Source organism: Felis catus, chromosome A1 (genome assembly GCF_018350175.1).
Source record: "Felis catus isolate Fca126 chromosome A1, F.catus_Fca126_mat1.0, whole genome shotgun sequence".
NCBI classification, from domain to species: Eukaryota; Metazoa; Chordata; class Mammalia; order Carnivora; family Felidae; genus Felis; species Felis catus.
Genome location: NC_058368.1, coordinates 36,008,269 through 36,022,088, shown reverse-complemented (window position 1 = coordinate 36,022,088; position 13,820 = coordinate 36,008,269). Strand labels below are relative to the sequence as shown.

The following is a 13,820-nucleotide window of genomic DNA, read 5'->3' as shown; positions in this document are numbered from 1 at the left end:
GTTGGCAGGCTTGCCTTCCTTTCTATAGGATTTAAAAAAAAAAATCCCTTTATCTTTCCTGGCTCCTCATGGCTTCCCACATTCCTTGGCTTGGGACACTTTTCTTCAACTTTCAAAGGATACTGACTCTCTTCTTTTTTCCATGGTCACATCTCCCTCTCGCTCCATGTTCTGTCTCTCTCTTCCACTTTTAACGACCTTTGTGGTTACATTCTGCAGTTCTGATAATCTAGGGAAATTTCCCCTCTTTTAAAGTCAGCTGATAACAACCTTAATTCCTTTTGCCACATATCCTAATATTTTTACAAGTTTTGGGGATTAGGTGTGGACATCTTGGGTGGTGTGGTTCAGGTCATCGTTCTGCCTGCCACACCTACTACGTGTAAAACCCATCTCAGGAATTTAAAATCGAAAAATTTAGTTCGGACATTTATATGCTGATTAAAAAATAAGAATTCCGTGCTATTTGAAGTCTCAAGTTAATTTTATTTATTTCAGTTTCTTTATTCATTTTGAGCGAGAGAGGGAGGGAGAGTGCAAGTGGGGAGGGGCAGAGAGATAGGGGGAGAGAGAATCCCAAGCAGGATCTCCAACCTCCCGCATGGGGCTCGAACTCACGAAAAATGAGATCATGACCTGAGCTGAAATCAAAAGCTGGACGCTTAACTGACTGAGCCACCCAGGTGCCCTCTTAAATTAAATAAAAAAAATATGTTCCTAATTGTAAAGTGAAGAACTGCCTTTTTTTCACAGGGCACAGGGAAAACCTTACTTTATAATAATCATCATTTTGGTAAGCTATGTTCACAGTCACGATTTTGTTTTGGCATATCTAGTTATTCATATATAACCAGATGTCAGTAGTATGTCATTTTTGATGTCATCCTTCTAACTTATTCTCTCCCCATTTGCCTTCATTTGTCTTTTATTAATTAGTTCATTTAGCATCTATTTTATTATACCCCCCCCCCCCCCCCATGTGCAGGGCATTGTGGTTGGTTCAATTAAACATCGATTTTACCTTTCTGGGATATTTAGTTTGACAAGTGAAATGATGTGTGTGTGTGTGTGTGTGTGTGTGTGTGTGTGTGTGTGTGTGTGTGTGTGTGTAAAATTATAATACAAGGTACACATGGCTGTATCAAGACTTTTTTTTTTTGGTATAGATTAGATGATGGGTTAAGGGAGTGCTGTGCATGTGTGGAGGTGAGGGTACGTGTGTGTGTGTGTGTGTGTGTGTGGAGGTGAGGGCACTTCAGGACTGAATACAGTATGGATGTAGATAGGGCTCTGTGACTAATGTGTAGCAAAGGTCAGTTATTCTGGCACTAGTAATACTCTGAGCTGTGAGGGAAAAGCTGTGGGTATGTGGGCAACTGTGAAGAGTTGGTTTGGTCTGAAAGGACCTTAGGATTTATGGAAGGTTGGTAACTTTGGTAAAGAGAGAGAGACACAGGAAGTTTGGGCCTGTATTCTTAGAAATCATTATAGTTTCATTACTCTACAAAGCAAAAATCATGAAGTGAAAAATTAATAAATACATGATAAAAGATTATATATTAACTCATAATATTTAAGGGGATTTGATGGTCATCTACAAGGATACTGAAGAAATTCAGAAGCCTGATTATAAGTAACTCAATCCAGCTGTTAGCTAGAATGGTTAAAAGAAACACAAATAACCAGGTCTTTTGGCTTCAGGCAATTTTAATAAGAGAAATTTCTATTTATGTGGAAAAATCCTCTACTTGCATTGTTTTTATTCAGTTGGTAGTATTAATAGTAAATACTTTTGTTAGGGATGATCTTAAATCGCCACTTTTTTTTGTTTGTTCTCGGCCAGTCAACCAAGTTTTTGTCCAAAGGTACACAGTGAGTCCAAAACTTCTTCTTTGATCTAACTACTTTGATAAATAACATTCTCTAACAATGTCTTTAACTAATGACACCTTTGGGGGAGTTTTCCCCATAAATATATAGAGCATGATGTAGGCTGAATTATAACTTGTATTGACTTTGGGCTTGAAGACAATATACTGATGCTAAAATTTGGGATTGTGAACACCAACCACTCTTTTTCTTAATTTTAATATCAGGACACTAATTTGTAATGACACTGTTAAAATCAATTACATTTTGATACGGAAGATCTATATAGACTTTGTCCACAAGACTGTATAATCATTACTTTATAACAGGGAAGAAAATTTGTTTATTTGGTCTTCATTGGGAGTGTTTGCCTGACCTTAAGTGTGTGGCCTGGGAAAGACTGTTCATGGACAGAGGAACCAGAATAACCAAGCAAGCCTGTGGTTTCTGGATGGGAGGTGATCCAGGCCAAAGGCAACAGGCACTTAAATTCCTAAAGGATCTCTTCAGAAGCTTTTTATTTGCAAAGTACATCATTCCATGTCTTTAGTACCTTTTCAAGTTTTCTTCCACATCGGAAAAGTTACTTTGTCTTCGTTTTAGAGATACTTTCATTTTTGTTATTAAAACTGTAATCATGTTGATTAAATCTTGCAAGCACTTTCATTAAAGTTCTCTGGATTTCATTTCTTTCTCTTGCCTTTTAGTAGTAATATGATAATTTCTTTTATCACCCTGGATGAAGTGTTAAAATATGTTTGGCTTTGCTTGAATATCTGACATTTAATTCCCTCAATCTGAAATGTAATTGATCACATTTACCCAGGTGAGAAAGCTGTTCCTTTGGTATAGGTGGAGTTTTTCTTTCTCAGTTATATAGCTAATCAAATAAACATTCAGTAGTGCTTGATTTGAATATATAACTCTAGAGAGTAAAGAGAAAAATTGACTGCTTTCAAGATGCAGAGAATGTAGCGTAAAGCTGAGTATAAGGGAGGTTACCTAGAAATAAAACTGAAGACTGACTTTTTTAGTGGTTTCTTTCCAATAGTTTATTGATGGATTTATCTAGAGTGCAAGAAGCACATTTAGTGAAAATATTTTATGTTTTTAATTTTTAGAACCTAATAAAGCATCTTCCAGATCAAGAACAGTTAAGTTCACTGTCTCAGTTCAAGAGTGACTATAACAACTTATGTGAACCCGAGCAGTTTGCTGTTGTGGTAAGTACTGTCTTTTGGCGTTAACTCTCCTGTGCAGGCATCTTTATACCAGGCAATGCAGGAAAGAAAATGTCAGGCCTTTTCATATCAGGATTGTCCCATAAAGCTTTGAAGCCCATCTTGCTTTTTTTTTTTTTTTTTTAACCTAAGGATATTTATGGGAAATTATTTTGATTTCAAATATGTATATTGAAACTGTAGCCACAAATGAAGTCCAAGGAGTTTTTAAAAAGTATAAACCTGATTTCTTGTCGTTATTGTCAATTTCATGTCAAAATGTAAGATGAAAACTGCACTCCTATGACTGACGAGAGTATTTATGGTTAATGCTGGAGCATCGTAAGCCAACATATTGCAAAAGCAGCATCAGCTTCTTGTTGTAATCACTCACTTCCTTTCATCTCCCATGTTAGACTCTGAAATTAGAAGTACAGTCTCCTCCTTGGTGATAAGGGTGAAAAAGGAATACCTTTAAAAAAAATCTTTGAGACACCTTGATAATCATCTTGTTCCAGTCTCCTATTTTATTTATAGAAGTTGGGGGTCTGCAGAGGTGAAAATTCTTGCCAGTGCTATATATTAGCTGTGTTGCCAACTTAAAATTAAGATTTTTATCGAGCTGGCTTTCTCCTGTTCTTTTCTCCTATCATTACATAATCATTTTGAGGTTGGTTACATTCAGTCATCATGATGATACTGTAGTGTTTTGATTCTTTGTATGTAAGATTATTTTTTTTTTTCCCTTTCATCTGAAGTTCTATTACCAACCTCCAGGGACATGATGGAATTTGTGTTTGATATAATTATGAAGATGTGGGTTGGCTAACTAAAGGACTGTGACTGCATACCATATTTTGCATGTTGTTGGCATTTGCTCTTAAACTGCTTAAACTGCTGCCATTTCTTCATAAACCTATTGTCTTCAGCCCTCCCCTCACTACCTTCCTGAGTTCACAAAACTCTGCTTAGAACACATAAGGGGAAGAAAAAGGCGGGGTTTTCCTATACATAGTCTTACAATTTTTATTATAAAACTTTTAACTTATTTTCTTTACAAAAAAAAAAAAACAACTTTTTTTTTTAAACCCAGTTCTCTAGGGTACCATTTTCTTCTTTTTCTCTTTTCTGTATTTCCTTGTTTGCTTTATATTCTATTACCTGATCATTTTGTCTTTCTTTTGCTCCATATTTGATGCTCTACCTGCAATGTCTTCCACTGGGTATAAGTGAGTAAGGGAGAATTTGCATTACATTTTTAACCACAGACTATGCAGAATTTTGGGGCTTTTTTTTTTGGCCCAACTTTTTGACTCTTGAAGAAAATTATATAATGTAAAATTATAATATAAAAATATTTCCTATTCACATTAAATCTGAAACACATATAACCTTATATGAAAATGTCTATGTAGCAAGTAACTTTTTACATTGCATATCATCACAGGAAAAATGTAAAACTCTTCTCACGTTTTAGTGATTTTCACAGAAGAATGAGCTCAAACTTGCAGTTATTTTAAAATAGGCAGGTTATGTCCGCCTTTGAAAATATGGAATTCACATCAAAGAGCCATGATTTACAAGCAGTATTCTCTTAGGGGCCAGAAATTTAAATGTAGCAATTATATTTCCAGATATTAGTGCCAGAGGTTATAGTTTTGATTTTAAGACAAAGATAGACCACTTCCATTTTAGGACATGTCAACTCAAACTTGACCTTGAATCTACACATTCCAAGCCAGGTCATACCTGACTGAAAATGGAATTTAATGTTGAAAGAGTAATGGTACTGAAAAACATCTGCTAGAGACATTATGAACAGTGTTTTATTATATGTTGATTGTGAATGTTCTTGAACCCATTGTTGTACATTCTAGTTTGTGTGGTACTAATGTTTTAAAACATAATTGCTTTAGTGAAGAAAGGAGAAAGTTGACAGGAAAAAACAATAATATATATAGTATGTAGTGTTTGTGTGTGTGCATCGTGAAATTGTAATGTTCTTCAACTTTACCTTCTTTCAGCTTTTTACCATTCCTAATATGTCTCCCTCTACTTCTTAGATACTTCTCCCCTGCCCAAAGGGGGAGAAACCTGCTTAAAGTTCCAAACAATACTGCAGAATTACCAAAAAACATGATGGACAAAAATTGTATAACAGTGTGGAATGCCTGCAGATTTTAGTTCTTTCTGGATTAAAAGCTCAATATTGTTTGCTAGTTCTTTAAATAGTGATATGTTTTCAATTTATCAAGATTACATAAGTAATATGATAGTTTGGTAGTTTCAGGAAACTGATTATAATTATGTTTATTTCTATGATTCTCATTATACTGTTTTATTTTATAAGTAATAAACATGTTTGTAGTGAAGATGGGCTATTAACTCCAAGTAAACTGAACTGCAGATTCCTACATGACTTTGATTTCATAAAAGAGCATTTACTTACTGACTAAACTTAGATTTAAAGTAGTAATCATTTCCACCTAAAAATCATCACCATATCAAAAACAAGGGGAGTCGTAGGTTAGGGTAACCTTTGTACCCCCAAATAGGGCCAATTCTTGCCTTTTCATTTGTTTTCACCAAAGATAGGCTTACTTTCAGCTCTGTATCATCTTCAGGTTCTGTAACAGTTGATTTCTACATTGTTTTCAATTTAACAAAATCACTTGAAACTCTACAGTTACATTACTTGTCAGTTTAACTTTTTCTTTTATCCAATTATATAAATTTATTAATGTAATTCATGTGAACCTTAGAATTCTCAGAAAGGTGTATTCCATTTCAACAAACATAGGAATTTGACACTATAAAATCACCATACTTGTTTGCATTATATAATCAACTTTAATTCCACTCAAGAATTAGGTAAAACAATAAGCAAAAATCCGCCCCACCAGGACATTGGAATTTGCTTACATTATTTTCTCTTTGGTAGAAAGGGGATGTACAAAAGTAACACATCCAAAATGCCTGGTAACCAGTGTCAATTAAAGACCAATTAGAATATGTAAGATATAACACATAAATTAGAAATATCTTTTACTTTTGTCATGTATTACTTGGATACAACTTTTCAGGACTCTATGTCCTATATAGTGTGTGGTATACAAATAGACTATTGAGAAATACTGTGTCAATATGCATGAAATTGTATGCCCTTGAAGCTTTCTTTCAGTCACTAAACCATGTTTGTATTCCCTCCAGGTTTCCTATAATATAGTGTTTCATATGCACTTTATTTCTCCCTTGAAATTGGAAGCAAAAATTTTTAATGCAGACACTATCTCGATTCCTTAAAAAAAAAAAAAAGTTTTTTAATGAATGAATACTAGATACAGGTCCTTTTATGCTGCTACTAAGGGTTTAGTCACTCATCTATTATTTTAATAATTCAGAATCTTCCCGAACTAGTTTTCTTTGCAATCCTTATGACTTGGACATTGGCCAGTTTGAGCAGGACAGTTCTTAGGTGTTCAAGAGCTGGCCTTGTCTGTGCACTGTAGTCTAGTTGTGATCATAACAGTGGTGGCATTTGGTGAGCTGGTACCTTTTGGAATTGATCTCCGGTGCTGTGAATTCAGGTCCTAACAGTTTAATGGTAGAATTGATTTGTTTTTTGTAGCCGATTATAGTATACTACCATGTCCTATGTTTTCTGAAAGGTTTTGGCATATGAAAAGTAATATCCCACCCCAAATCTGAAAAAGTTGTCATTTAATGCTGAGAGACTAAAGATTCTAGTCAAATGGTATTTTAAAGGAGTTCTCTGGGAGGTGGTCTATATCTGTGTCTTTTTGTGTAACTTGAAATGAATGAGACAGTTGGCATGCTGATTCTATTTGTTGGTTTAGGTTCTGGGCAGAGGACACGGAGTACTGACTGATGTGCCTAATTTGAAATATTCTTTTCCCTGGACGGTTCAGGATAAAACTCTTATTGTTGCTGAGAAAGTGGTTTTTATTTGGTGTGCCCTTTCCTCATGCTTTATTCAACTTAATTGTCTGTCAATAAGTTAAGAAGTGAAAATATATCTCCTAGAAACTCTCACTCATTAAACCAATTGCCTGTCTCTTTTTTTGGATTCCTTCCTTCCCTCTTTAGTCCTAACGCCACCTCACCCCCCCCTCCCAAAATATGGCCTATTTACCAAAAGTTGATTCCCATTGAGTAGAACTTGATTTTAGTTGCATGACATTTTTTTTTTTAATATTTGCAGTTTCTTTGATCAGTAAACCATTAGGTAAAATCTCTGTTCTCACATTATCATGGTTTAACTGTGTGAGAAATAAGATATGTGAATATTCAGTGGGATCAGAGGCTTAGTTGAAGTTTGGAAAAATGCCTAAAAATTTGCATTTGAAACTTAGTGCAGTAGAGTTTCTTTGATTAAAAATTCTAGGTTTTTGAGTATATGTCTCCATATTATTTAATTCCGTTAAGCTGCCTGTTCTTCAAAGGGATCAAATCTTTCATAGGAAGGTTGAATTGAACAAATGTCGTGTTTGTGTACTGTATTTTGAACTGCCACCATTTGGTGTCACTGTAGGGCAGGGCTTTTAAACTTTTTGCAGTAGAGACCTCCATTTTTTTTTTAATCAAAAAAAAATGTTGTAGGAAGTTTATGCATATTTCCCTGCATTAAAAATGCCTTGTTTTAAAATATACCCTAATATTCTTGTTGTAAAACATTCAAATAACATATAAAAATAGTGAATACAATGTGGAAGTTCCTTGTATCTCACTAACTCACTGCATTCCACACAGAATACAAAATTATTTTTAACATTTTGTTGGATTTCCAATCCTGTTTCTTTGTACTCACAAATGTGTGCGTGTTCATATGAACATTTAGAAAAAAACTATTCTGAAACTTTTTCATTATAAAAAATATGTTTTGGAGATCTTTATTTTCATGATGTACCGGTTTTAAATTCTTATGTGGTATTTCATGGTCTCTAACTATGACTTTTTCTTTTTAACAATTTCCTTAAAAAAATATGGTTGGTTGGAGGGTTTTAAAATAATAATTTTGTATACATCCTTGTGTACATATTTGAATATACTATTCAGAAATATTGTGTCAATATTCATTAAATTGTATGTCCCCAGGGTTCTTGAAAGAGTAACTGTGCTTACATCTTTATGCATTTGAAGGCAGTGTTTTATAGACATGGTGAATAGGGACTCTGGGTTTAAATCCTAGGTCAACCTTATTAGCTGTGTGTTCTTAGGTAGTCGTTTATTTTTCTGTATCTCAATGACCTCATTTATGAAATGGGATTTTTCCTATTGCTGCTATAATAAATTACCATGACCTTAGTGGCTTCAAACAACAGAAGTTGATTATGTTTTAATTCTGGAAGTCGGAAGTCCAAAATGGGTTATCAGGGCTCCATTCCTTATGAAGGCAGTGGATTTGTTTCCTTTCTCCAAACTTGTAGAGGCTGCTCACATTCCTTGGCTCATGGTCCATTGTCATTGTGGCTCTTGTCATCACATCTTCACTGACCCTCTCCTCTCTGTTTATAAAGGCCCTGTGATTATATTGGGCCTACTTGGATAATCCAGGATAATCTCATTTAAAGATTCTTAGTCAAGTCTGCAAAATCCCTTTGCCATGTAAAATAATCTATTCAAAAGCTTTGGGGATTGGTACTTGGTTATACTTGGGGGGTCATTAGTCTGCCAGTCAGAGGGACAGTGATAGTGCCTACCTCCATTGTGTTGTCCTGAGTATTTAAAAATAGTGAATTTGTGTAAATCATCTTGTAATAATAAACTCTTTATATAAAGGTGAGCTTTGTTATTAATACTACTTTTGGAAAAGAGTCCCAGAATTTCAAATGCTAGGTAAAAGATATTTTTAATTTTGATATTTATTGCCAAACTATCTTTCTAAGAGGAGTGTCAATGTATATTTTTATGAACAATATATGTATGGGTTTTTTTTCTTGTACAATCACCAATATGTAATATTATCCTTTTTCATTTGTTTTTGTATATTTTTTACTTTATATTTCTTGGTTATGAGATGAAATTGAAAGAGTTATTATGTATTACTTTTATTTCTTCTTCGAATTGCCTATTACTATCCTTTGTTTGCCTCTTATCTTTTTTTTCCCTTCTAGTTTGTAGGAGCTCCTTATGTAATCTATATGATACTCCTTTGTAAATATTTGCAGTTTTTCTTTTAAAAACGTTTTTTTAATGTTTGTTTTTGAGACAGAGAGAGGGAGAGAGAGAGAGAGCACACGCAGAGGAGGGGCAGAGAGAGGGAGACACAGAATCCGAAGCAGGCTCCAGGCTCTAGGCTCTGAGCTGTTAGCACAGCTCTGCAGCGGGGCTTGAACTCACAAACCTCTAGATCATGAACTGAACTGAAGGGGAGGCTTAACCCATTAAGCCACCCAGATGCCCCTACTTGCAGTTTTTCTTAATGCTTCTCACTTATCTCTTTGCTTTTACTTATGATATCTGCTGGATTTTTTTTTTTGCATTTTTGAAGTTTGGTTTAAATTTTTTTTTAATGTTTGTTTATTTTTGAGAGAGAGAGAGAAACAGCATGCAAGTGGGGGAGAGGCAGAGAGAGAGAGAGAGGGAAAGACCTAACCTAAAGCAAGCTCCAGACTCCGAGCTGTCAGCACAGAGCCCAACGTGGGGCTTGAACTCACAGACCTGGAGATCATGACCTGAGCTGAAGTCAGATGCTTAATTGACTGAGCCACCCAGGAGCCCCAGTTTGGTTTTAAAAGTGAGTTAAGGAAGACTTATGTTACTCGCTTAAGGATAGGAATGTATTCTGTGTATATGGACAAGCTTGGTCCTTTGTATATAATAAGAGTGTGGTTCTTTGCTTATAATAGGACTACAGATTTAGCTTGATTGTAGAGAACATCTTGTGAGTATGTAAAATGAGTGTGAAATGCCACTGACTATCCTTCACTGCCTCCCTTAAAGTCCTTCATTTGTTCCCCATAGCTTTTAAATGGATGTCCAGAATTCTTAGAGTAGCATTAGGCCTTAAAAAAAAAAATAAAAATTGACATATAATAAAATGTACATATTTAAAATTTGTAGAATTTGACTCATTTTGACATATAAATATACTCATGAAACCATCACCATAATCAAGATGATGAGCGTACCCATCACACCCAAATGTTTCCTCAGATTTTTCTATAATTCCCTCCTTCCCATGTGCCCAGGCTTAGGTCTTTAATGAAGCAACACCTGCCACCCTCTCCTCCTCTAGTCTTCCTTTTCCCCTAGGCTTCATCTTTCCTCCACAGCTGTGCTCTGAAGGCACCATACTGAGGCCAGTGGATAATGCTTCCTTTTCCCTTTCTTTCTACTTTGAGAGAGACTTCTCTGGAATACATACCCTACAAAATTCAGTATCCTTCCTCTTTTGTTACCGTAATACAACATGATGCAACACATGATGCATGATACACATGGTGACCACATGATATTGGCTAAATGAATATGTGAAATAAAGAAGAGATAAAAAGAAAGAAGGGAAAATATATGGTTAAGAACAATAAAGCATGCACAAAGTTTGAGGAATTTAAAACTATATATTTTATTGTTTTAGAGCAGTTTTAGGTTCACAGCGATATTGGGAGGGAGGTACAAAGATTACTCATATACATTCCCCCTACCACATTTATGCCCTTCCCCATTATCAACATCTCCCCCAGCCCCTGAGTGGTACATTTCAGGTTAATGAACGTGCACTGACACATTATCACCCAAATTCCGTAGTTTACAGTGCATTCTTGGTGTTGCACAGTTTCTGGGTTTGGACAAATGTATGGAGGGGTGTGTCCATCATTATGGTATTATACAAACATTTTATTGCCCTGAAATAAATAAATGTCTTTTAAAATCACTTTTTAAAAAAGTTTTTATTTAAATTCCTGTTAACATGTAGTATAATGTTAACTTAAGGTGTACAACACAGTGATTCAACACTTCCATACAACATCTGGTGCTCATCACAACAAATGAACTCCTTAATCACCTTCACCTATTTCTCCCATCCCCCTACCCACCTTCCCTCTAGTAACCATCAACTTGTTCTCTATAGTTAAGGGTCTGTTTCTTGGCTTTATTTAATTAATAAATAATCATCCTTTCATTTATTATTTCTCTAACAGAGATCGCTCTCTTTATTTTTCCCTTTGCTTGTTTTGTTTCTTAAATTCCACGTATGAGTGAGATCATATGGAATTTGTCTTTCTCTGACTTCTTTTGCTTAGCAAAACGCTCTCTAGTTCTATCCAGGTCATTTCAAATGGCAAGATTTCATTCCTTTTTATAGCTGAGTAATATTCCATTGTGTGGAATACACACCACCTCTTCTTTATCCATTCATCAGTTGATGGATACTTCGGCTGTTTCCATAATTTGGCTATTGTGGATAATGTTGCTGTAAACATCAGGGTCCATGTATGCCTTTGAATTAGTATTTTTGTATTTTGGTGTAAATACCTACTAGTACAATTGCTGCATCATAGTTCTATTTTTAACTTTTTGAGGAGCCTTCATACTGGTTTCCAGAGTGGCTGCAGCAGTTAGCAGTCCCACCAGCAGTGTAAGAGGCTTCCCCTTCCCCAGATCCTCAGCAACACCTGTTGTTTCTTGTGTTGTTGATTTTAGCCATTCTGACAGGTGTGAGGTGATACTCACTGTAGTTTTGATTTTTATTTCCCTGACGATGAGCAATGTTGAGCATCTTCCCGTGTGTCTGTTGGCCATCCATATGTCTTCTTTGGGAAAATGTCTGTTCGTGACTTCTGCCCATTTTTTTAATTTGATTATTCATTTTTGGGTGTTGAGTTTTATAAGTTCTTTATGTATTTTGGATACTGTCATTTGCAAATCTGTTCTCTCCATAGGTTTGCCTTTTAGTTTTCTTGATGGTTTCCTTTGCTTTGAAAAAGCTTTTTAGTTTGAGCTAGTCTCATTTGTTTATCTTTGCTTTTGTTTGCCTTGCCTCAGGAGACATAAAACACTTTTTAAAATGAAAATGTGAAGTATTTTTAAGATAATTATTTTAATTTTTGTTAAAATGAATCTCTAGATAATGACCTCTCTGTGGTGAGAATGGGTTAATTTAAAAGCAAACCAAGTAACTTTTGAGCATAAAATCTGAATTCACTCTTTTTTTAAAAATGTAGAACTTGGGGCGCCTGGGTGGCGCAGTCGGTTAAACGTCCGACTTCAGCCAGGTCACGATCTCGCGGTCCGTGAGTTCGAGCCCCGCGTCAGGCTCTGGGCTGATGGCTCAGAGCCTGGAGCCTGTTTCTGATTCTGTGTCTCCCTCTCTCTCTGTCCCTCCCCCGTTCATGCTCTGTCTCTTTCTGTCCCAAAAATAAATAAACGTTGAAAAAAAAAATTAAAAAAAAAATGTAGAACTTAACCACCCTGTGTAATTCTGCCACTTAACTTGTTCACCTGTCACAACACATGACTGTTCTGATATCACACTGGATATTTTCCTTGATGCTTTTTTAACTCAGAAGGTCATTTTATTTTTAAGTTCATTGAATATTCAGGGTACTCTGTACAGTATTTCTTAGGGTACTTAGTGGTTTTCTTTTATAAAAGGTGTTGAGGAAATTGTGATTCGTTATGAATCATGGCTTATTGAGGGGCACCTGGATGGCTCATTCGAGTAAGTACCTGACTTGATTTCCGCTCAGGTAATGATCTCACAGTTGGTGAGATTGAGTCTTGCATGGGCCTGTCAGTGTGGAGCCTGCTTGGGATTCTTTCTCTGTCGCCTCCCTCCCCCCCCCCCCCCCCCCCATTCTCTCTCTCTCTAAAAAAAAAAAACGATTACAAAAGAATCACGGCTTATTGAAACACCTTTAGGAAAGGAGTGACCAAGATAGGTAAGGAACCTGAAAAAGTACCTCTGCTGAGCTATTGCTTTTCCAGAGGAAACATCTCCAGGGCTGTCTTTCATTTTTTAGGTGTTGATTATTTCAAGTGCTTTGCAAATGTCCTGATACAAGGTCAGTCCTGTTTCACAGACTTATCACTTTACAACTTAATAAAAGACATGAAGTTAGTATGATACAATTTCTTTTTCATTTTGGTTTCTGGTAATTACTTCTTCCTTTTCTCTTTGATAATTCATCTTCAGTCTCGTCTGTCAATGAGAGAAATCTTGCCAGTCTCTCCTCCTGGAAGACAGAGTTCTATTTTGTCGTCTGCTTTTGGTGCCTGTCCTGGAGTCCAAGTCCTCTCAAATTTCATGATGCTTTAGACAGCACTTTGGCAAACTCATCTGCAAATCTTTCACTACCCAGGGAGGACATTTGTTTAGAGTAATAAATGATTATAACCAGATTCATAGCTATTTAAATCTTAGAGGTCTGCTTCTCCTAAGATCCTAAGCATTCAGCTGTTCAGTTATTCTTGTCACTCTGCTTTGCAACCTTCTTGACATGCTCTTACCAGGATCCAGGACTTAATATAGGCTCGCCAGCACAGATGGTTTTTCTTTCACCTAGTTCAGGGCTTATTAATTTAGCTTGCTTTCAATTCTCATTGATTTGCAGCGAAAATCCTGCAGACGTTTGGTACTTCCATCATTTTTCTCACGTTCTGGTTTCTCTCTTCCATCACCTTCAGCACTGTAAGCCAAAATAGTCACAATGCCATTTGAAGTTTTAATTAGACATAAATTTTGTTGGTTTGAGTAGTTACAATCAG

The 13,820-nt window shown here is 35.8% G+C and overlaps 1 protein-coding gene across 3 annotated transcripts in view; it reads left to right on the top strand.

Moving 5' to 3' along the window:
* Nucleotides 1-13,820, top strand: part of DIAPH3 (diaphanous related formin 3) — a 506,099-nt gene that overhangs the window by 229,273 nt on the left and 263,006 nt on the right. For all 3 annotated transcript variants that reach the window (XM_006927330.5, XM_045053868.1, XM_045053865.1), the window contains one exon: nucleotides 2,991-3,092. In XM_006927330.5, coding sequence (XP_006927392.4) covers nucleotides 2,991-3,092 — 102 coding nt within the window. The remainder of the gene's footprint in view (nucleotides 1-2,990; nucleotides 3,093-13,820) is intronic.